Consider the following 24585-nt stretch of genomic DNA (forward strand, 5'->3'; position numbering starts at 1 on the left):
AAACCCCTTTTATGCCGATAATTGTGCTTAACAGCGGAGACAGGAAGGAATAAGGGAAGAAAATAACAAACAGCCAACCAATATTTCATTTAAGTCTGTGAAATGCTATGCAAATGCTGAAGAGTGATTTACTTCCAATTATGTGGTCGCTTTCAAAATAGGCGTAATGTGATACCGAGAAAAATGTATGTTCTGTGGACCTGGGGTGAAGAATTCTATAAATATTCACTGAGTTTACTTGTTCCAGGTCTGAGTTCTAATCATAGATGTCCCTGTTAATTTTCTATCTCGTTGATCCGTCGAATATTAACAATGTGGTGTCAAAGTCTCCCGCTATTATTGTGCCGGAGTCTAAGTCTCTTTATAAGTCATTAAGAACTTGTCTTATGTATCTGGATACTCCTATATTGGGTGCATATATATTTATGATCATTGACTCCTGTTGTTGGATTGATCCTTTTACCATTATGTAATGTCCTTCTTTGTTTCTTTTAGTCTTTGTTACTATTAAAGTCTATTTTGTCAGAGACAAAAGTTACAACTCCTGTTTGTTTGGTTCTTTTTTTTTTTTTTCTCTCCATTTGATTAGTGAGTCTTCCTCCAATCCTTTGAGTCTTTGTGTGTCCTTGCTTATGAGATGGATCTGGATACAGCATACCGATAGGTTTTGACTTTTTATTCAATTTGCCTGTCTGTGTCTTTGATTGGGGCATTTAATCCATTTAAATTTAGGATTAATATTGATATTTGTGAGTTTAATATTGTCATTTAATGCTATCTGGCTATTTTGCCCATTAGTTGATATAGATTCTTCATTATGGAGATACTCTTTACCTTTTGGTAAGTTTTTGGGATGACTGATATTGGTTGTTCCTTTCTGTGTATAATGCTTCTTTCAGAAGCTCTTGTAAAGCAGGCCTGGTGGTGATGAAATATCTGAGTGCTTGCTTGTTCGTGAAGAATTTTATTTTTCCTTCATTTATGAAGCTTAGTTTGGCTGGATATGAGATTCTGGGTTGAAAATTCTTTTCTTGGCCGGGCGCGGTGGCTCACGCCTGTAATCCCAGCACTTTGAGAGGCCAAGGCAGGTGGATCACGAGGTCAAAAGATCGAGACCATCCTGGTCAACATGGTGAAACCCCGTCTCTACTAAAAATACAAAAAATTAGCTGGGCATGGTGGTGAGTGCCTGTAATCCCAGCTACTCAGGAGGCTGAGGCAGGAAGAATCGCCTGAACCCGGGAGGCGGAGGTTACGGTGAGCCTAGATCGCGCCATTGCACTCCAGCCTGGGTAACAAGAGCGAAACTCCGTCTCAAAAAAAAAAAAAAAAAGAAAAAGAATTGAATATTGACCCCCACTCTCTTCTAGATTGTAGGGTTTCTGGCGAGAGGTCTGCTGTGAGTCTGATAGGCTTCCCTTTATGGGTAACCTGATCTTTTTCTCTAGCTGCCCTTAGAATTTTCTCCTTTATTTCAACCCTGGTGAATCTAATGATTATGTGTCTTGGGGTTGCTCCACTTGAGGAATATCTTTGTGGTATTCTCTGTATTACCTGGAGTTGAGTATTATCCTGACTTACTAGGTTTGGAAAGTTTTCCTGAATAATATCCCAAAGAATATTTTCCAGCTTGGATTCATTCTCTTCATGACATTCAGGTACACCTATCAAACGTAAATTAGGTCTTTTCACATAGTCCCACATTTCTTGGAGACTTTGCTCATTCCTTTTTACTCTTTCTTCTCTAATCTTGTCTTCTCGTTTCATTTCATTAAGTTGCTCTTCGACCTCTGATATCCTTTCTTCTGCTTGATCAATTTGACTGTTAAAACCTGTGCATACTTCACGGAGTTCTCGTATTCTTCAGTTCTATTAATTCACTTATATTCCTCTCTAAATTGTCTATTCTCGTTAGGATTTCGTCAAACCTTTTTTCAAGGTTCTTAGTTTCTTTACATTGGGATAGAACATGTTCTTTTAACTCCCAGAAGTTTCTTATTATCCACCTTCTGAAGCCTAATTCTGTTAATGGAACGCACTCGTTCTCCATCAGGCCTTGTTCCCTTGTTGATGAGGAACTGTGATCCCCTGTAGAGGGAGAGGCATTCTGGTTTTGGGTATTCTCAGTCTTTTTACACTGGTTTCTTCCCATCATTGTAAATTTATTCACCTGTCGTCTTTGTAATTACCGACTTTCAAATTAGGTCTCTGAGTGGATGTCATCTTGTCCAGCTGGTCTCGAACTCCTGGGCTAAAGTGGTCTTACCACTATGGCTTCGAAATGTGTTGAGATTACAGGTGTAAGCCACCATGCCCAGCCTCTATTTCTTTAAGGGATAAATTGCAAGAAAAATAAAAAAGATAACGGGAGTACCTATAGATTATAAAACTTAGCACCAACCAAAACATACATGAATCATGACCCAAACAAAGTGTTAATATATATGCATAAATCATGAGGAGACATCCAACAAACCAAAATTGAGGGACGTTTTTCAGGTTTCAAGAGCATCAAATACAAAGAATGACTGGGAAATTCCAAATTGAAGAAAACTAAAGAGACACAAAAACTAAATATAATTTGTAATCTTAGATTAGATTCTATACTTAGCAAGAATATAATTAGGTCTATCATCAAAATTTGAATGGGGTTTGTAAATTAAATGATAAAAATGTATGAATATGAATTTCCGAAATCTAGGCATTGTACTGTGGTTACATAGGAGGGTGTTCTTGTTTTTTTGAAAATGCACAGAGTGTTAAGGGATAATTAAGAGATTATAAGAGCCTTACTGGTACAATGTATTCTGAATAATTGTGAAAAATAGTTCTGAAAAAATTATGTGTTTACAGTATGGCTATGTATAGCTAGATAGATAAAGACAAAAAGAGAATGATAAGGAATATGGGGTAAAATACAAAAATTAGGATATCCACATGTGGTCTTGATACTATTTTTGCTATTTTACTACGTTTCTAAATTTTTGTTTGTTTTTTTGAGACAGGGTCTTGCTCTGTCAGTCAGGCTGGAGTGCAGTGGTGCCATTACAGCTCACTGCAGTTGACTTCCTGGGCTCAAGTGATCCTTCTGCCTCCATTTCTCCAGTAGCTGGTACTACAGGGGTGTGCCACCATACCCAGCTAATTTTTAAATATTTTGTACAGACAATGTCCCACTATGTTACTCAGGCTTCAAATTCCTGGGATCAAGGAATCATCCCACCTCAGCATCCCAAAGTGCTGGCATTACAGGCGTGAGCTATGGCACCCAGCCTCTACATATTTTTAATGGAAAACAATATGGAAAGGGAAAGTGGTTGGAGATATACTTGTTATTGAAGCTGATTAATTGGTTATGTAATACAGATTTTAAGACAGGGCTGGCCTTGGCTCTTTCTTTGCCCCTGGTAATCTCTAAACCCTCAGCATATCCTGCCTGAGAAGAATGTCCTTTATCTTGGGAATTTGGATCACACAAACTCATTTACAGCGGAGGCTTTGAGTCTTCCGCTATCAGTTTGACCTCCAGAGGGACTAGAGACTGAAGTTAGTTGTATAGGCAGTCAAGCATGATGTCCCAGTAAAATCTGTGGACACCAAGGCTTGGAGGAGTTTTCCTGGTTAGCACTGCTCCATGTGTCTTGTCATCATTTCTGGATGGAGTCAATGTTGTCCTTGACTCTACAGGGAAAGGACACCTGGAATCTCCACCTTTAGAACTCTCTGGCCTCTGCCCTATGCATAGATCAAGTCTCCAAATCAGTGCTAGATCCTTGGCAGATTTTAGTCTCTATCCTTTCCCTGTAACCCACCATATCAGGTGTGATAATTTGTTAAAATGACTCAGCACTCACTTAAAGCTGTTAAAGGAGTATAACAGCTTTAAGTGAGTGCTGAGTCATTTTAACAAATCACACCTGAGGGTGATTTTAAGCTCCCCTGAACTCTTTTTTTGGTCAGAAGTATTGGCAGTCTTGTGGACTGTTCTATTTAACTCTGCATGGGTTCATTGTTGCCCTGTCTACTTTTATATATTCAAATTTTTCCAAAATAAAGTGTTAACAGGCTGGGCATGATGAATCACGCCTGTAATCCCAGCACTTTGGGAGGCCGAAGCAGGTGGATCACCTTAGGTCAGGAGTTCAAGACCAATCTGGCCAACATGGTAAAACCCCGCCATTACTAAAAATACAAAAATCAGCTGGGTGTGGTGGTAGGTACCTATAATCCCTGCTACTTGGCAGGCTGAGGGAGGAGAATTGCTTGAATCTGGGATTCGGAGGTTGCAGTGAGCTATCACGCCATTGCACCCCAGTTTGGGTGACAAAAACTCTTTCTAAAAAAAAAAGGGTTAAATAATTTTTAAAACGATTCCTTATCCTGCAGAAGTCAATTCAAAACACAATAATATTTTAGCTCAGTGGTATTCTTACCGCTATGAATGAGATCTGTGTATTAGACTCACTTGTGAAGTTTAATTTTGTTCTTCAAAATGACACATCCAAATAATGTGCATACGTGTGTGGATGCACACATGCATATACATGTGTTAAGGTCATCAAATACAAAGAACGACTTAGAAACTGTTCCAGAGAGAAGTAAGTTATCTGAAGGAACTCTTAGATCCTAATATGTTTTCTTGAGTGGTAAACAGTGAAACAGCTAGTCTTTCAGGCATTACAATATAATTAGGTATGCTTTTATGAGTGAATGTCTTACTGTGTCTCGTCACCATAGAAATACATTTGAGATCAACCATTCTACAATCTCTTGCTCCCATACTCCCGGCCTCAAGTGATCCAGCCACCTTGGCCTCCCAAAGTGTTGGGATTACCAGCATGAGCCACCTCCCCAGCCCCCTTGTGCCATATCTAGAGGGCCAGGTACCATGGCTAAATCTTTCTAACACTGCTAAGACTTCCCTCTTGGAAATTCTAAGAATTGCTGGAAAAGTCAGAAAACTAGCCTAACTAGTTCTAACTCCAGATCTCCAGAATATACTACCTACCTAAACTATAAACTCAGTCTTGATCCATTTCCAGTACATTCCTTCCTGCTTATTTGTATCTCAAACCTCTTCTTTCAGTTGAATCTTATCCTTCAGTTTCTCTTTGGCCTTATATTTACTTATATCAAAATATCTACCCAATTTTTTTTTTTTGAGATGGAGTTTTGCTCTGTCACCAGGCTGGAATATAGTGGCACACTCTGGCTCACGGCAGCCTCTGCCTCCTGGATTCAAGCAGTTTCTCGAGTAGCTGAGATTACAGGTGCGTGCCACCACACCCGGCTAATTTTTGTATTTTTAGTAGGGACGGGGTTTCATCATGTTGGCCAGGCTGGTCTCGAACTCCTGACTTCAGGTGATCCACCTGCCTCAGCCTCCCAAAGTGCTGGGATTATAGGCGTTGAGCCACTGGGCCCCTCTCCTACCCAAAATTAATTTCAACCTCTTTCCCCCCTCCGTCAACATTTTCTTACATGTCCTCTCATTCTCTCCATCTCCAGGTTCAGAGGATATGTCTCATTTGTTTAAAATTCTTATCCTTGACAAGCAATTATCTTCAATAAGGGGCTACTTTAAAAAGTATTTCAGCTGGGTGAGGTGTAATCCTAGCAATTTGGGAGGCCAAGGTGGCCAGATCACTTGAGGTCAGGAATTCGAGACCAGTCTGGCCAACATGGTGAAACCCTGTCTTTAGTAAAAATACAAAAATTAGCCAAAAATCACTTGAACCCAGGAGGCAGAGGTTGCAGTGAGCCGAGATCATGCCACTGCACTCCAGAATGGGAAACAGAGTGAGTTTCTGTCTTAGAAAAAAAAGAAAAAAGTATTTCAAGCACAGGATGCGGCAAGAATCAAGGGATATAAATAAGAAACTGGAGTATTAATCTAAGAATTAGAGCTCCAACTATCCCATGAGGAACTCTGTCATTAATTGAGAATTCAGATTGTACAGATGGTTCAGAATAGAATAATGTTGGGCTATAAGATGTAATGAGTGAGATGGTTATGGGAGCACAGTGATTTAGTGGTGTAAGTGTGAACTTTAGTTGGAATCTTATTCTGCTAAGCAGTCTGACCTTGAACAAATCACTTTCTTTCTCTATGCCTTTTTGTGTAAAACAGAAATTGCAATACTTACCTTTTGGATTATGAATCTTCACTAAGATTAAATGAGATAATTTATGTGAAGAGTGTAAAACAGTGTCTGGAATGAAGAAAGTACTAAATAAGTATTGGCTGTTGCCATTATTAATATTTTAGGAACCTGTAATGATCTTGACACTGGATTGCAGTGGTTTTGGCAATTGTCAAAGGAAGAGCATTTCTTATTCTATAGTTTTTTTTTTTAGTTAAAACAAATTTTTTTGGAGACAGATTCTTGCTGTCGCCCAGGCTGGACTGCAGTGGCATGATCTTGGCTCACTACAGCCTCTGCCTCCCGCGTTCAAGCAATTCTCCTGTCTCAGCCTCCCAAGTAGCTGGGACTATAGGCACACACCACCTCACATAGCTAATTTTTTGTATCTTAGTAGAGACAAGGTTTCACCATGTTGCCCAGGCTGGTCTTGAACTCCTGACCTCAGGTAATCCATCTGCCTCAGCCTCCTAAAGTGCTAGAATTATAGGCATGCACCACCATGCCTGGCCTATAGTTTAAATAAACTGTTTAAGTTGTGGTGCTGTGGATAAGGGAGTGATTAAAAGCCCACCACTATAGGACATTGTCCTGAATTCTCAAATCTGCAGTTCTCTACTTACTGCATCTGAGATGTAGAATATGCAATGGACAGAGTGTGTTGAAATGTGTGACTACATCGTGATTATTGGTTTTAACACTGAGGGGTAACAACTGTTCTAAAGAAAGGAGTTCCTGTTTTCTGACTACATTTTAAAAGAACTCTATAATACTTGCTGTAAGTCAGAAGAATGGAGTAAGGAAGAACCATCGGAAGGTACAATTCTAGATTTAAAGGGAACCAGCACCTCAAAAAGTAATATTGACCACGAGGAGTATAAGTTTATATAACAAAACTCTTAACTTTCAATCTTATTTCCATCAGGACTGAAGTAATGAGCATACCATTTAATTTTTTACAGTAATAATTAAATTTTTTAAAAGGATACTATTATCTTCATACAGCCTTCTCTAGAACTTTGCCCACAAATTGCCCCTTTCTCTTTTGCATTCTTACTGGATTTATTTCCTTGGCTCATACCTTGGTTCATTAAGGAGAATGCTTAAGTTTCAACTTCTTAGAAATAAAATATGTTGAAACAAGTCCCTATTCATACTCATATTACCATCTTCTAAATACTCTCATCTTCTAATTAAAAGGGAAAGTGAACTAGCTTTCCCTTTGAAAGCTACTCCACCGACATTTCCTACAGTCACCTACACTCAAAAGCTCGTGCTTCCTCAAGGCAATCTATTGTCCTTATAATTCATCTTTATACTCTCCAGAATCCAAATTTCTTCTTTTCCTTTTCCAATGCTACCATTCTAGTTTAGTCCTATTTACTATGAAGACCTTCTATCTGATCTCCTTGCCTCCAATTTCATTTTATTAGAAATTGGCAGTAGAAAGTCATCATTAAAAATAAATGCTTAAGGGCCGGGAGCGGTGGCTCACGCCTGTAATCCCAGCACTTTGGGAGGCCAAGGTGGGTGGATCACGAGGTCAAGAGATCAAGACCATCCTAGTCAACATGGTGAAACCCCGTCTCTACTAAAAATACAAAAAATAAGCTGGGCATGGTGGCGCGTGCCCGTAATCCCAGCTACTCAGGAGGCTGAGGCAGGAGAATTGCCTGAACCCAGGAGGCAGAGGTTGCGATGAGCCGAGATCGCGCCATTGCACTCCAGCCTGGGTAACAAGAGGGAAACTCCGTCTCAAAAAACAAATAAATAAATAAATGCTTATAAACTGAAAAATTTACAAGCGTTTGTAAAATGCAAAATTTTACAAGCTTTTGCATACTTTGACAATATATAGATTATGACCCATGAACCAGTCAATCTCAGTGCAGACAGTATTTGATCAGCAATTTTTAAAAATTGAGTTAGAACTAGAAAGAAATTTTAAGAAGTAAAAATTAGAATTTTTCTTTGATCATGTTATTAACTTAATAAAACATGTTCTTCTGATTGTGGTTTTGCTGTACATAAAAAAACATAAAAACATGTTCAAAAAAACTGTACAACTGTTAATTTGAAATGGTTTCATTTCTTCACTTAAAAAAACCCCACCTACCCAGAGTTGTTTCTTTCTGCTTTTGTAATAATTTACATTTCCTGACTTACAGGTGTGATTTCTTCCAATTTTTGCCTTAATGCACAGATCACTACTTAAATAAGACTTCCTCTACCCACAGAAGTGGACTTTTTAGAAATCATCACATTAACTTGAATTATTTGGATAATCTGCCCCATTTAGACTAGGAGAAAGTATCCAGGTTTTTAATATCTCAGGCTTTTTGACCATAATGTAATAAAAAAGTATGAGTTAACTAGAACGCAACTCCAATAAACGTAAGATAAAATGTCTATATTTATATTGTGCTGAAAGTAGACACAAAGTCTCTGGAGCAGGAAGAGACTTAATTATTACTTAAATTCTTCTTGGGAAGGATCTTACCCTTTGGAATATAAATATGTATATCTAGGGGGAAGACAAGACTAGTGTCTCCAGACTTACAACAACCAGAGATATCTCCATGGTCCCAGGTCTCATCGCCCCTTGAAATGAGCATACTGGAGAAGTAAATATCTGTGTTATGGAATGGATTGTGTTCCTCAAAATTTATATGTTAAAGCCCTAACTAAACACCCAATTACTCTATTTGGAGTTAGAATCTTTAAGGGGATAATTAAGGCTAAGTGAGCTCATAAGGGTAGGCTCCTAAGCCCACAGGCCTGGAGGAAATACCAAAGATGAATGCACACAAAGGAAGGGTTATGTGAGGACACAGCAAAGAAACTGGCTGTTTCCAAATCAAGAAAATAGGCTTCAGGCTGGGTGCAGTGACTCACACCTGTAATCCCAGCACTTTGGGAGGCTGAGCACGAGGTCAGGAGTTCAAGACCAGCCTGGCCAACATGGTGAAACCCTACCTCTACTAAAGATACAAAAGAGCTGGGCAAGGTGGATCACACCTGTAATCTCAGCACTTTGAGCGGGGGGGTGGATCACCTGAGGTTGTGAGTTCAAGACCAGCCTGACCAACATGGAGAAACTCCGTCTCTACTAAAAAAAAAAAAAAAAAAAAAAATACAAAATTAGCTGGGTATGGTGGTGCATGCCTGTAATCTCAGCTACTCGGGAGGCTGAGGCAAGAGAATCGCTTGAACCCAGGAGGCAGAGGTTGTGGTGTTTTAAATGTTTTAAACTAACAGATTTTGTAATAAAAGTTCCCAGTGAATTTTTTTTTTTTTTTGAGATGGAGTTTTATTCTTGTGGCCCTGGCTTGAGTGTGGTGGCGTGATCTTAGCTCACTGCAACCTCCACCTCCCAGATTCAAACAATTTTCCTGCCTCAGCCTACTAAGTAGCAGGGATTACAGACACCCACCACCACACCTGGCTGATTTTTATTTTTTAGTAGACACAGGGTTTCACCATGTTGGCCAGGCTGGTCTTGAACTCCTGACCTCAGGTGATCCACCGCCTTGGCCTCCCAAAGTACTGGGATTACAGGTATGAGCCACCACACCCAGCCAAAATTCTTAATAATTCCAAATAAAGAAAAACCTCCATGCTTCTATCTGCTCTCCTCTTTGCCCAGACTTTTTGTTTTTCTGAGAGGGAATTTTGCTCTTGTTGCCCAGGCTGGAGTGCAGTGGTGTGATCTCAGCTCACTGCAACCCCTGCCTCCCAGGTTCAAGCAATTCTCCTGCCTCAGCCTCCTGAGTATCTGGGATTGCATGTGCCCGCCACCACGCCTGGCTAATTTTTTGTATTTTAAGTAGAGACAGGGTTTCATCCTGTTGGCCAGGCTGATTTCGAATTCCTGACCTCAGGTCATCCACCTGACTTGGCCTCCCAAAGTGCAGGGATTACAGGCATGAGCCACTACCTAGACTATTAACAAAAGATAAAAACAATAATTGAGGATGGCTTCATAAAAAAAGAAACCAAAAGATTTGGTAGTAAGTGTACGTTACTTGAAATTACTGCAGTTGGTTCTAATTATGCCAATCTACTGTAATTTTAACATGACTAATTTGAAAGTAAATTTAGCTACTACTTAATAAAAATGAGAACTGGTTTTTTCATTAATGTTTTATTTTTTAGAGCATCACTTTGAGCAATTAAATAACCATTTATGTAAAACACTGGATAATTTATTTCAAATATATTCCAAATACTTAAACACTCCATAAATATTAAGGTTTAACACACCTTTTAATAAATTAACCAAATATAACTAAACAGTTCCGATATACTCAAAACACAAAACTATCAAGGCTAGTGCTAGATATTCCAAAAATGGTAACAGAAATGAATGTGTGCTATGTATTTTTAATTCAAACCTGTACATGGGCACAATAATTTCATAAAGATCTCAACAATGACAGCTTTCAAAATTGAGTATTTTTTCCAATTTTACACTAATTCTTGCAAAGGCAATATCTGAGGACAACAATAGATGTAGACTCACCAATATAATTTGACAGTGGTAATTTATCAATTTATCAAATATGATAGTTTTTTGTTTTTTTTTTCCCAAGACTGAGTTTCACTCTGTTGCCAGGCTGGAGAACAATGGAGCAATCTCACCTCACTGCAACCTCCCTCTCTCAGGTTCAAGCGTTTCTCCTCCCTCAGCCTCCCGGGTAGCTGGGATTACAGGCGTCCATCACCATGCCTGGCTAATTTCTGTATTTTTAATAGAGGCAGGGTTTCACCATGTTGGCCAGTTGGTCTCAAACTCTTGACCTCAAGTGATTCTCCTGCCTCAGCCTCCCAAAGTGCTGGGATTACAGGCGTGAGCCACCACACCTGGCCCAAATATGCCACTTTTTAAAATAACAATTTTTTCCCCAATATGATATTTTTCTAATTTTACAGGGACAGGTGATAAAAAATTTCAATTTCCCTAACACTGACTATAAAACTAAACTTTTCCTTTGGGAGGCCGAGGCGGGTGGATCACGAGGTCAAGAGATCAAGACCATCCTGGTCAACATTGTGAAACCCCGTCTCTACTAATACAAAAAATTAGCTGGGCATGGTGGCGCGTGCCTGTAATCCCAGCTAATCAGGAGGCTGAGGCAGGAGAATTGCCTGAACCCAGGAGGTGGAGGTTGCGGTGAGCCGAGATCGTGCCATTGCACTCCAGCCTGGGTAACAAGAGTGAAACTCCATCTCAAATATGAATAGGCTTCAATATTCATATTTTATATTAGTGACTAACTGACTAGGGTATTAAATTTTAGAAATTTAAGATAATACTCTACAAATTATACCTGTGCCTTGTGCATTTCAGTTATGCCATTTAATCATCATTCTTCATACAAAATTGTTATAAAGTTGTATTGTTTACACTGACAAAATAACTATTAAATTGTAGCAACTTTTTTTTTTGGAGACGGAGTTTCGCTCGTTACCCAGGCTGGAGTGCAATGGCGCGATCTCGGCTCACTGCAACCTCCACCTCCTGGGTTCAGTCGATTCTTCCTGCCTCAGCCTCCTGAGTAGCTGGGATTACAGGCATGCGCCACCATGCCCAGCTAATTTTTTGTATTTTTAGTAGAGACGGGGTTTCACCATGTTGACCAGGATGGTCTCTATCTCTTGACCTTGTGATCCACCCGCCTCGGCCTCCCCAAGTGCTGGGATTACAGGCGTGAGCCGCCGCGCCCAGCCTACATTTTTCTAAATGAATCAAGACTTCATACGAGCTATAAAATTAATACTGCTGATATTTAAATATGATCTCTTTCATTATACATTTGGGCAAATTTTGTTTTTTTTGTTCGAGATGGAGTTTTGCTCTTGTTGCCCAGGCTGAAGTGCAATGGCACAATCTTGGCTTACCACAACCTTTGCCTCCCAGGTTCAAGTGATTCTCCTGCCTCAGCCTCCTGAGTAGCTGGGATTACAGGCATACGCCACCATGCCCGGCTAATTTTGTATTTTTAGTAGAGACGGGGTTTCTCCACGTTGGTCAGACTGGTCTCGAACTCCCGACCTCAGGTGATCTGCCCACCTCGGCCTCCTAAAGTGCTAGGATTACAGCCATGAGCCACCATGCTTGTCACAGGCAAAAATTTTTAGAGTAAAGGTGATTAATCACAGAATTTTCTTTTTTTTTTTTTTTAAATTAAAAATAGAGATGTGGTTTCACTGTATATTGCCCAGGCTGGTCTTGAACTCCTGAGCTCAAGCAATCCTCCTACCTTGGCATCCCAAAGTGCTGAGATTATAGGCATGAGCCACTGCAACCAGCCCATAGAATTTCATTCACTATATAAAGTCTTTTTCTCCTATAAAAGATCCATTCCCCTTCCCCACAATAAACAAGGCTCCTTGAAGGCAATCTTTATAATCCATAGTCAAAAGTTTTTATTCACTTAAGTGGGAGGGAATGAGTTCAGTACATTAATTAGTCTGCCCTGCTATGAGACCTGCCTCTTCAAAAACAGAATTCCAGGAAAGAAAATGAGCTATCCATGCTGATTCTACCTAGCTAACAAATTGGGTGAGTAATAAGAAGACTCTACTAGTGGTTTGATTGGTGGAAAATGAAAGGGCTCTCTGTCCCAAACCAAATAATGATTACATAAAATATTTGGCATTGTCAAATCAGGCAGATAAAATCTAAAGTAAAAAAGAGCCAGCGTTGTGGCTCACAAACGGTAATCCCAGAACTTTGGGAAGCGGAGGCGAGAGGATCACCTAAGGTCAGTAGTTTGAGATCAGCCTGGCCAACATGGTGAAACCCCATCTCTACCAAAATTACAAAAAAAAGCCGGGTGTGGTGGTGCACATCTGTAGTCCCAGCTACTTGGGAGGCTGAGACAGGAGAATCGCTTGAACCCAGGAGGTGGAGGTTGCAGTGAGCCAAGATTGCACCATTGCACTCCGGCCCCTAGGCGACAGAGCCAGACTCTATCTCAAAAAATATGTAATAATAAAATAAAATAATAAAATAGAACATAGTCTGCAATAGGTATTTTGTTTGTTTTTATTTTTATTTTATTTTATTTTTTTTTGAGATGGAGTCTTACTCTGTCACCCAGGCTGGAATGCAGTGGCGCAATCTCAGCTCAATGCAGCCTCCACCTTCCAGGCTCAAGCAATTCTCATGCCTCAGCCTCCCTAGTAGCTGGGATTACAGGCATGCGCCATCATGCCCAGCTAATTTTTGTACTTTTGGTAGGAATGGGGGTTTCACCAGGTTGGCCAGGCTGGTCTCGAACTCCTGACCATCAAGTGATCCGCCCACCTCAACCTCCTAAAATGCTGGGATTATAGGCATGAGCCACTGTGCCCAGCCTGCAATAGGTATTTAAAATCCTCTCAAAGAGAAAATAACTGTGCCTTTTTATCTACCAAAGATATTAGTTAAAAAAAAGTCTCAGCGGTTACAATGTACAATATCATCTTCCCTTCTGCAACTAAAACGCTTCTCATTAAATATATGAATGATAGTTATCAGATTATTTTAAAAGTTTATTTTCTTTCTCTAATAATAAGGTAAAATATATTTTAGAAATCTGCATGGAATGTTTCCAACAAGTTGCTTCTTTATTATTAGCACGGTTATATAGCTTTAGTCACTCTTTCAATGACTTGGAAAACACAGGATTCTCCAAAATACAAAAACAAAATTTTCAGCTTTTGTATCAAATAATGGTCTCAACCATTTAATACAAAGCAACATACTTCCTCGGGTTTCTATTAATAAGGCAAAATAAAAGTCACTCACAGAAAAAAAGGTTAAATGACTAAGATATGTCTTTTGTAGGATATAATTCACCCTTATGTTTTCTCTTCTACCAGTAATGTCTTATCTACTCTAATTCCTTCAAAGTTTCAAGTTCAATACAGTACTACAGATGCAGAGATTTTATGGTTTTCATCATAGATTTTTTTTCAACATTGTTTTCAGGATGCTTTAAACACTTTCACAACTACTACCTCAGATTTGTGATTATGACTCATAGTACAGTCCACTTTCAAAACCATGATTTTTGGATTATGGCTCTCCCAAGATTTTACTCTGTTCAGAAAAAGAAAAAAAAATTACATATCCAGAGTTTCACTCACTATTCAGGGGTTTTCCCACAGACACCTAGATAAAAAAACCTTGCCATAAAGGGGTAAAACCCAACAATTACTTCAGATTTCAAAGATGTAATATTTTAAAAAATAGAGAAATATATTTAAGGTGTTAAACTTTTTATGACTGATCAGGCAAAATTAAAATATTTACAATGGGCAGGGCACGGTGGCTTATGCCTGTAATCCCAGCATTTTGGGAGGCCAAGGCAGGACGATTGCTTGAAGCTATGAGTTTGGGACTAGCCTAGGAAATATAGCAGACCCCATCTCTATAAAAAATTATGTTTTTAAGTAGCTGGGCATAGTGGCCTGTAGTCCTATTAGAGAGGCTGAAGTGAGAAGATCCTTTTTTGTTGTTGAGACAGGGTCTTATTCTGTTGCCCAGACAGGAGTGCAATAGCACAATCACTACTCACTGCAGCCTTGACCTACTGGGTTCAAGCAACCCTCCCGCCTCAGCTTCCCAAGTACCTGGGACTAGTGGTGTATATCACCATGCCTGTATTAAAAAAAAAAAAAAAAAATTGTAAAGATGGGTTCTTACTATATTGCCCAGGCTGGTCTTGAACTCTTGGCCTCAAGTGATCCTCCTGCCTCGACCTCACAAAGTGTTGTGATTACAGGCGTGAGCCACAGCATCCAGCCTAAGGAAGATCCCTTGAGACTAGGAGTTTGAGGCTGCAGTGAACTATGATTGCATCACTGTACTCCAGCTTGGGCAAAAGTGAGATCTTGTCTCTAAATAAAATAAAATAAAATAAAATATTTACAATGAAAGGAGTCTGTGGTATTACTTTTAGGTAATCTCAGAAGAACTTTTCAAACTCAGATATATATGTATGTGGCAACCAATGTGCATATGGAGCTACTGACATAAAGAGAAAAATGTTCAGTTTAATATTAGCCAGTAAACATATGATGCATTAACTGGAGGAGTTAAAGTCCATACTTGAGGGTACTGTTTAATTTATCAGGATCAATCAATCGAGAAAAACACCCACACATAAAAATAGGGTAGTATTTTTTAGTACTACTAATTTATAACAAACAGATCCTCAGATTTAGGTAGATCATTTTTAAATGCCATTAGTGATCAATGTATATAACATAGTTGCATATAGCTATTAACAAGTTATTTTGGTATGTATTACATACATGTATTCAAATTACCAATAACTATAATTTTTTGTGTTTATTTCTAGAGCAAATTAATTAATGGCTTTCACCCTAAAGGCTTAAAATGTTTTAAAACTTCAAGTAATTAAGATGTGTTGACATTAAAGCTATGTTTAAAGGCCAGGCGCAGTGGCTCACGTCTGTAATCCCAGCACTTTGGAAGGCCAAGGCTGGTGGATCACTTGAGGTCAGGAGTTCGAGACCAGCCTGGCCAACACGGTGAAACCCCATCTCTACTAAAAATATAGAAATTAGCCGGTTGTGGTGGTGCGTGCCTGTAGTCTCTTGCTGAGGCAAGAGAATCGCTTGAATCCGGGAGGCAGAGGTTGCACTGAGCCGAGACTGCACCACTTCACTCCAGCCTGGGTGACAGAGCGAGACTCCATCTCAAAAAAAAAAAAAAAAAAGAAAGAAAAGAAAAAAGAAAATATATATAAGTTGTAATATAAGTGGGAAGAAATAAAAGAATAAAATGTTATTACGGCAATCTGAGTTTCTTAATCCAAAAATTAAAAATCAAAACACATTTCATATTTAAGAGTCAAGTGGGATTTTTCTTTATTCAAGTAATCATTTTGACTACAATACACGATAATGGACAACCATGTGACAAAGTACTGTAGTCAATGGTTTGGTGTAGCCTCCTTGCCTCTAGGATGGGATTTTTTCCAGGTGATTCTTCAGGATCTGACATCAATGCCCAACACAGGCTTTCCAATGGCAATGTATGAGCTCTAGAGGTCAATGCCCCTGTCTTTCTTCAGATGCTGTGTGCCATTTTTTCCCACCCATTGTATCCTCCATTACTTATAAAAACCCCACTTTAAAATTCAACCTATGTTATAAAATTAACAAAATCAGGAGTTAGCACACATTTTTCCACAATGATAAAGACTCATAACTATCTTGTTTCCTCTAATTTTTGAAGGATTTATATAATCTCTAAAGAGTCAGAGTAACACATAACACAAAACATGCAAAGAACCTGATCACTGGGTGTACATAATATGCTGGAAATTGCCAAAGTACTCAAAAGCTTAATTGTCTTGGAATAGTAACTGTACACTTTCTAGTATTCAAACAAAAGGTAATGTGTTAATAAATGAAAATACACTACCTGATTTGGCATTAAATTGTGAGATCTTTTTCACTAGTAAAGTGCTTAATTAAGAAACATTTTTCTACTATTAGATTTAATTTGTCAAAGGCACAAAATATCTTTGTCTCTCTCTCTTTAAAGTATTAGTTTTTTAAATTATGGTACTGCCCATTTAAATTTTACTTAATCAGAAAGCTTTACTGTTTTTTTCTCTCAGTAATTAAAAAAAAAACTACTTGAATAATTTAATTTTTATTTTTAAAACGTTGCCATAAACATACACACAACACTGAATATGATCCCTTCCATTAGCTGTCTGTGTGCCATGAAGCACTTGTGACAGAAAACAGATGTAAGCTTAGGATAAACATTTATAAGGAATCAAAATATCTTCAAAAAAAGAGGGGGTACGGACAAGAGGGAGTAGGGGCAAGAGGAATTAATTTAAAAACCATAACTTTCATTTTATAAAAAATAGTTTGAATAATCTTCTTATAAATCTTTAATGCTTACAAAAGCAAGAAATACATTTAAAATAGTCTTTTTAACACAGATTCATTTGTACAATGTGGTCATAAGAAAAATAACAACTAAAATGACATGTCAATAGTCTATATTTTCTTCTCAGCAAATTGCACATAAAATTTAACTAATTTACAATTCAAAATAAGATTTTAACTGCCAACAATGTCAGACTAGTTGTGGTTAGTACCTGAATATCAAGCTCTTCTCCCTTGTATATACTGTACCAAAATTTTAAATGTAGCTCAGTGACAAGTACTAACAACAATACTTCACTACATAGTTACCACCCACGACTACTGCACTGCAACTTAAAACATGCCTTGGTCAGTAAATTTAAAAGATATAAATCAAATAACAAGACCAAAAAAGTAGTTTTAGAATTTCCTGACCTTACGTAAACTTTAAATACATCAACAAGGCAAAGAAAAATATGATCAAATATACAGAGAGATTTCTATTTTTCAACCATTTGGCATTTTATATTAATAATTTCTTTGTTTAAAATAATATTTTATACTACTGCGCACTGATTATCATTGCTCTCTGAATTAAAACTAAACTACAATTACCTTTCTAGAATGTCCAGTAGTGTATACATCAGTTGCTCCTTTTGCACTTCCATGAAGATGATCCTTCATCCTGTAACTTTTTAAATTTTGGACCAAGAAAGAACCACCAACCAAATCCAATGAAAACACAAATAATGGACTCCACATAATAACCATCCAGGGCCGTAACACATGAGCCACCCAGTTTTTTGCAAAGCTGCAAAAAGAAAAGTATAATAAATAATCTACAATTTCAAAATGAAAGTATTTAGCAATTAACATGCTTCTACTTTACAAACAATTAATCAAAATATATTTTTCTTAAAACATTTCAGAATTTCACTGACTTCTAATGACAAAATACGTTAATGTATCAATCTCTGTAATGCTACTAACAGGATTAAAAATAATTTTCAGCTCTTGCTGTAAACAATACTTTTTTTTTTTTTTTTTTTTGAGACAGGGTCTCACTTGTTGCCCAGGCTGGAATCCAGTGGTGTGATAATGACTCACTGCAATTTCTGCCTCCTGGGCTCAAGCAATCCTCCCACCTCAGCCTCCTGAGTAGCTGGGACCACAGGCGTGCACCACCATGCCCTGTTAATTTCTGTATTTTTTTTGTAGAGATGGTGTTTCACCATGTTGCCCAGGCTGGTCTTGAACTCCTTGGCTCAAGCAATCTGCCTGCCTCAGCCCATCAAAATGCTGGAATTACAGGTGTGAGCCACCAAGCCCAGCTGAATACCTATTCTCTTTTCTTTTTTTTTTTTTTTTTTTTGTTTTAGAGATGGAGTCTTGCTCTGTTGCCCAGGCTGGAGTGTTTTGTTTTAGAGATGAAGTCCCACTCTGTTGCCCAGCCTGGAGTGCAGTGGCGCCATCTTGGCTCACTGCAACCTCCACCTGCCAGGTTCTAGCAAATCTCTTGCCTCAGCCTCCTGAGTAGCTGGGACTACAGGCATATACCACCACGCCCGGCTAATTTTTTTAATCTTAGTAGAGATGGGGTTTCACTGTTGCCCAGGCTGGTCTCGAACTCCTGAGCTCAGGCAATCCACCCACCTCCGCCTCCCAAAGTGCTAAGATTATAGACATGAGCCACTGCACCCAGCCCGAATACCTATTTTCAACATGCGGCTTTCATATTTGGTAATATGAAGAAATTTCCAGTCCATCTACTCTAGAAGTAGACTAATGTCACTTTGAAAGAATTTATCAACAAACCAGTCACTATTCAGGTTTAGTTATATGAACAGCCAACGGACATTCCCCTTTTCTACCACTACAAAACTTAACCTATTAATTATGCATTTATCTAGTGCCTGCTGTGTAGGACAGTGATCCTCAAGATGGAGGAAAGATCACCTTTCCTCTACTGAGAAGTGCCTTTAAGTGAACTAGTCTTGCTGATTTGAATTATTATAATCCTCCGTTTTGATGTGAAAGAAAAAAAATATATGTAGATTTCTATACCAGAACGTATGGGCAGATATAATTTTTTAAAAAGATATAGTACTTCTAGAGGCAAAACTAAGAAATTAGTATCTTAGTATTAGCTTAATGTTGTCTAAATAATTAAAACATACTTACCTCAACAGCATCAGGTGTTCGACAATTCTGGTTTGATGCTCCTACACACTCTTTTACTGTGAGGGGATCTACCAGCCAAAGAGCTACTGTAGAAGGCCAGTTTCCTCCCAGATTGGACACGGTATTTAAAAGGGTCATGTATGTTCCTCCAATAAGTGGATCACTAACCTTTGCATTGAAAGCCATTATAGAAACATACATGCTGTACACAGTAACCTACAGGAAAAATGTAAAACATCTTTAGTATGATCATAAAACTTAAAAAGCTATAGTCTAAGAACATCAAGATCATAAACCTGAAAATTAATTTTCATATTTATTGAACTCAATTCAACAAATACTTATCAAGCACCTACTATAGGCCAGGCTTTAAGATCACAGCAATACAAATATGTGACCTTGGTCCCTCTGTGACCTTGAATAATTTATTCTAGGCTGGAAAATACAGGGAGTATGGGTATTGTAAATAGAAGTGCACACCTTGTGCTACTGGGGCATAAACAGAAATGAGAGATTAATTCTACCACAAGTAGTCAAGGAAGACTCCATTGAGAAAATATTAGATGAAGTGGCATTAAAGGATGCATAATACATACAGCAAAATACAAAACCTCATGTTTGTACTGTACCTAAATATAAATCACATATTACATGTGTATATATATTTATATGTTTGCATTTATTATACATATAAATACTCAAATATTTAAAGAAATAGGAATATATGTATTTTTCTCCTACATATACACAAGAAAAATATTTCAAACTTATGTAACAAACTGGAGAAAAACATCCTTAAGAGGCAAAAAGTACTTAAAAAGCAAAAATTAACCTTTAATTTAGAAAGATGGAAATAAACTGTTTCCGTAATAGTATTTTTTTGAATACTGTTTTTGGGGGTGTTCACAAAAAAAGGAGTTCCAAAGTCAAATAAGACTGAAAGACATTAACTTAGTAATCCCAGGACTTTGGGAGGCCAAGGCTGGTGGATCACCTGAGGTCAGGAGTTCAAGACCAGCCTGGCCAACATGGTGAAACCCCCCTCTCTACTAAAAATACAAAAATCAGTCATACGTGGTGGTGCTCACCTTTAATCCTAGCTACTTGGGAGGCTGAGGTAGGAGAATCACTTGAACCCAAGAGGCAGAGGTTACAGTGAGCCGAGATCGTGCCACTGCACTCCAGCCTGGGCAACAGAGTGAGACTCTCTCAAAATAAAAATACGTTTTGTTGAAGAAATCATTAAGGTGCTATTTACAGAGGGCTTATGTCATACATCATTTCTTGAATTTACTTGGCCTTGTACCTTTTTTTCCCCATAAAGCATCTGGTTGTCTGAGTTTCAGTGACTGCACTTTGGGAAATTCTTAAATGAAATCCAAAGCTAAATAAATGCTTTTTAGGCTATAACATACCAACAGAAATATTGAAGCCCTGACTAGCTAAAACACTTCTTTAGCATTCTATTACATGCCTAGCATTAACTAAGCATGTGCAAAACAGAAAAAAAAATTACATTTGACAGTCTGGCCTCAATGATTTTATAAGCATATAATTTAGTTAGACATGATCCACTATGGATTTTTCCTAAGTGATTTATTGAATGCACAAAACTGCTGCAATTTCCTGGTAGTCAAGTTTTTAGGTTTCAGTTAAAAACTAAGTGTAACACATTAGCAAATATAACTTTCAAAGGGTATAGGCTAGGTTCCACAGAAAAATCTGAAGTGACTTTGAAATACTAATTAGCAATAACTGCAGTTAAGTCCCAAAGGTTACTTCTGGGGCTCTGCCATTTATTTGAATCACTTGCAGCCAGAACAAAAAAAATCTCATTCTGCAACAGTGGCTTAGGCTAGAGCAAAGTGAAAATTCCTTCTTTTAGGGATTACAAATGTATTTAACAAAGAAAGAAAAAGCAGCTTGACATAGCTTTCAAAATCATAAAGAATAAGTCATAACTTTCAATACAGAAGTTATGCCAGGGTCAGGTATGGTGGCTCATGTCTGTAATCCCAATGCTTTGGGAGGCCAAGGCAGGAGGATCACTTGAGGTCAAGAGTTTGAGATCAGCCTGGCCAATACAGTGAAATCCTGTCTCTACTAAAAATACAGAATATTAGCTGCGTGTGGGTAGTGGGCAACCAAGCCAGACTCTGTCTCAAAAAAAAAAAAAAAAAGCAGCAGCAGCTAAGCCAGAAACTAGGACCTCTAGTATTCCCTAATACTTTCAGAAAGAAAAGACATTAGGAATTTAAGACTGAATGAACTGAAACCTAGAGACAGACTGAGGGATACTTAGCAAGAGTAGAATTTGCTGACTTTGGAATCAATTATAAAATGTAACAAATATTTGTTGAAAAAACTTTTTAAAATGAATGAATGAATAAGAAAGTTTCTTTCAGCTGGGGGCAGTGGCTAGCGCCTGCATTCCCAACACTCTGGGAGGCTGAGGTGGGCGGATCACAAGGTTAGGAGTTCAAGACCAGCTTGGCCAACATGGTGAAACCCTGTCTGTACTAAAAATATAAAAATTAGCCGGGCATGGTGGCATGCACCTGTAATCCCAACTACTTGGGAGACTGAGGCAGGAAAATTGCTTGAACCCAGGAGGTGGAGGTTGCAGTGAGCCAAGATTGCACCACTGCACTCCAGCCTGGGCGACAGAGCAAGACGCTGTCTCGGGGAAAAAAAAAAAAAAAAAAAAAAATAGGTCTCTTTCCATGAACAGAACTCACTAAATGAAAAGTCATAAGATTTAAAGTCTATCATCAATAATTTCCTCAGTGCTTAAATCTTAAAATTTATTATTATTTTAAGGAAACTGTAGAAAGCTGCCTTTTTTATTTTACACAGAAGAGTTTATTTCCTGAGAAAACCACAGCAAGCTTACCTGATGTAAGGCATAACTTAGCAGGACTATGATATAGTAATATATAGGGAATCCCCCTTGATGTTCTACTTTAGGAGTCCACCAAACCAGTAGAGCATATTCTAATCCAAGCAATAATCTATAGAGAAAGAAAGAAACATTGAGTTGACTTTCGTTTTAGCTGAAATAACAACAAAAAGAACAGAAATCTGTGTGCCTACCATATGAAAGAAGCTGTATCTAAAACCTGTTAGGAGGTTAAAAAGATAAAAGTACATATAAATGATACTGAAATTAAAGATGCTTTTCAAACCTTTTTCCATATATATAATTCTACACTCAGATATTAGTGATACTGATGAATGTTCCTCATTTTACTCTTTCTTTTTTAGTAAGGTTTTATTTCATTTTTACCTGTAGGGCATGGCTTTGTAAAATGTGTTTAATGGCTGGGGACCTGCAGTGTATTTGCTGATAATCAGAGGCAGTATTATCTGCAAAGGAACCATTGGAACTGCCAATAAGGCTAAATGTTCTTTGGGTACTCCCTCTTCTACCAATTTCAGTCCTGTTACAGCATCTGCTGCTGAAAAACCAATCTGCAATATAAAAACAAAAAAGTATTTTAATTTGTGACTTATGAAATATTTTCCTCCATGCATATGTAAGTTCTTCAAGAACCTCAACTTTATTACTGACGCATGACAGTTACAAATGAGCATCAAATATTATATCTGGTACAACAATCATATTATACGAGGTACACTTTGCCTATGGTTTTCTAATAATATTAAGTGAAAACAACTGAAAATTCAGTACTGGTAGGGATTATAGATGGCTATAAATACAACTAAATTTCCACTTCAAAAAGTCCAATCTGTATAATAAACAGGGTTAAAAATCCAAATTTACTGATTTGTAAGTTTAAAGTTTAAAAGAACTTCTGACTGACCATAATAAAATTTCCTAAGTTCATCTAATGTTTCAAAAGTAATTCTGAGAAAATATATCTGAGAAACTGAATAAAATGAGAGGGATAAAGTATAGTTAGATTAATTCTTAAAAACAGCAACAAAAAAGAGTAAGAATGAAATTAAGATTCAGATAGCCTCAAAGTATCTCCCCATGAGTCAGTTTTTAATTACGAAAGGAAAAACAGTACTTTTACAATAGATTAGCAAAGCAATTAAAGTTAGAACCAATAGTTAAGGGGATAAAGAGACATGCTATGACTCCTAATATGATTCCCTGCAGACATCAAAACATTACTTCTTTGATCTTCCTGCCTTATATACCTGTATAACCTCAACCCAAACAAGAAGAAACATGGGAGAAATGTAACTAGAAGTCCATTCTATAGAATAATTGGCCTATATTCTTCAAAAATGTCAGGGACATTAAGGACAATGAAAGATCATACCAACTGAATGTAATGTGTAATCCTAGATTAGATCCCCAACCAGAAAAAAATTAAAGTTATAAAGACAGTTGTGTAAAATTTGGATATGGACTATAATTATATAGTATTATATCAATTTAAAATTTCCCACTATTGAGTTGTGGTTTTGTAAGCAGAAGCCTTGTTCTTAGGAAATACATACTTAAGGTACTTAACGGATAAAAATGCATAATGTGTACAAATTAAAGTATTTCAGAAGACATATGTGATAGAAATAAGTACAAAGAGAAAATCTACAAAATAAGGAAAGTGGAGCTAAATGTTAATAACTAGAGAATCTGGATAAAGGATAAAAAGGAGTTCTTTCTACTAATAAATTTTCAAAATGTGTAAAATTATATCGATACAGTAGGTAGAAAGAAATTATTTAGGCAGACAGTAAGGGCAAAAGAGTCCTCAGCAGAGCTTCCCTTCTAACAAAAAGCAAGACTCCAAAATCATTTCTTTTCTAACAAAGAGCAGCCTGAAAAACTGAACTGCAAACATAGATAAGCAAGCTGGAAGCCACAGAAAAGAGCTACCTGGGGGTCAGGCATGTCCACTATGAAAGCTCCACTTTCTCTTTTTTGTTAGCATGTATACAGTAAGAAATAAATGGGCAACATGGTATAGCTCAGGCAGAGAACCTGCCTCATGATAAAAGATTAGGGTGGGGGCTGCCAGATATTCGTGCCCTATGTAAATAGGCACATCTGGACTTACCCAGTTTTTCATGCCCTATGTGAATCAGACACAGCCTCCCCACTAGCTTATCTATAAAACCCCCTGCATTTCACCACAGATCTGGCAACCCATTTTTTCAGGACACCTCTCTGTAGCACAGAGCTATTCTCTCTCTCACCTATTAAGTTTCTGCTGCTAACCTCACTCTTTCTGTGTGTCCACATCCTTGATCTCTGTGACTGTGAGACAACGAACCTCAGGTACTACCCTAGACCAGGAGACCACTTCAATATCATACAATTTAAAAAAAAAAAAATTATAAATAGTATACACTGTAACTTCTTGGAATAGAGCCAAAGAAA

The 24585-nt window shown here is 37.9% G+C and overlaps 1 protein-coding gene across 5 annotated transcripts in view; it reads right to left on the reverse strand.

The window, feature by feature from the left end:
- SLC33A1 (solute carrier family 33 member 1) overlaps positions 1–24585 on the reverse strand; it is a 45419-nt gene that overhangs the window by 4268 nt on the left and 16566 nt on the right. The window contains exons 3-7 of one of the 5 annotated variants that reach the window (XM_012447354.2): positions 22516–22700; positions 22123–22240; positions 19230–19445; positions 17664–17859; positions 11835–14232 (exon numbers count right to left, since the gene is read on the reverse strand). In XM_012447354.2, the coding sequence (XP_012302777.1) occupies positions 17692–17859; positions 19230–19445; positions 22123–22240; positions 22516–22700 (687 nt within the window). In that variant the 3' untranslated portion in view covers positions 11835–14232; positions 17664–17691. The other 4 variants (XM_012447353.2, XM_021669531.2, XM_012447352.2 and 1 more) reach the window with 4 other exon arrangements.

Source organism: Aotus nancymaae, unplaced genomic scaffold (genome assembly GCF_030222135.1).
Source record: "Aotus nancymaae isolate 86718 unplaced genomic scaffold, 86718_ANA_hifiasm-v0.15.2.pri h1tg000019l, whole genome shotgun sequence".
In the NCBI taxonomy this organism is placed as follows: domain Eukaryota; kingdom Metazoa; phylum Chordata; class Mammalia; order Primates; family Aotidae; genus Aotus; species Aotus nancymaae.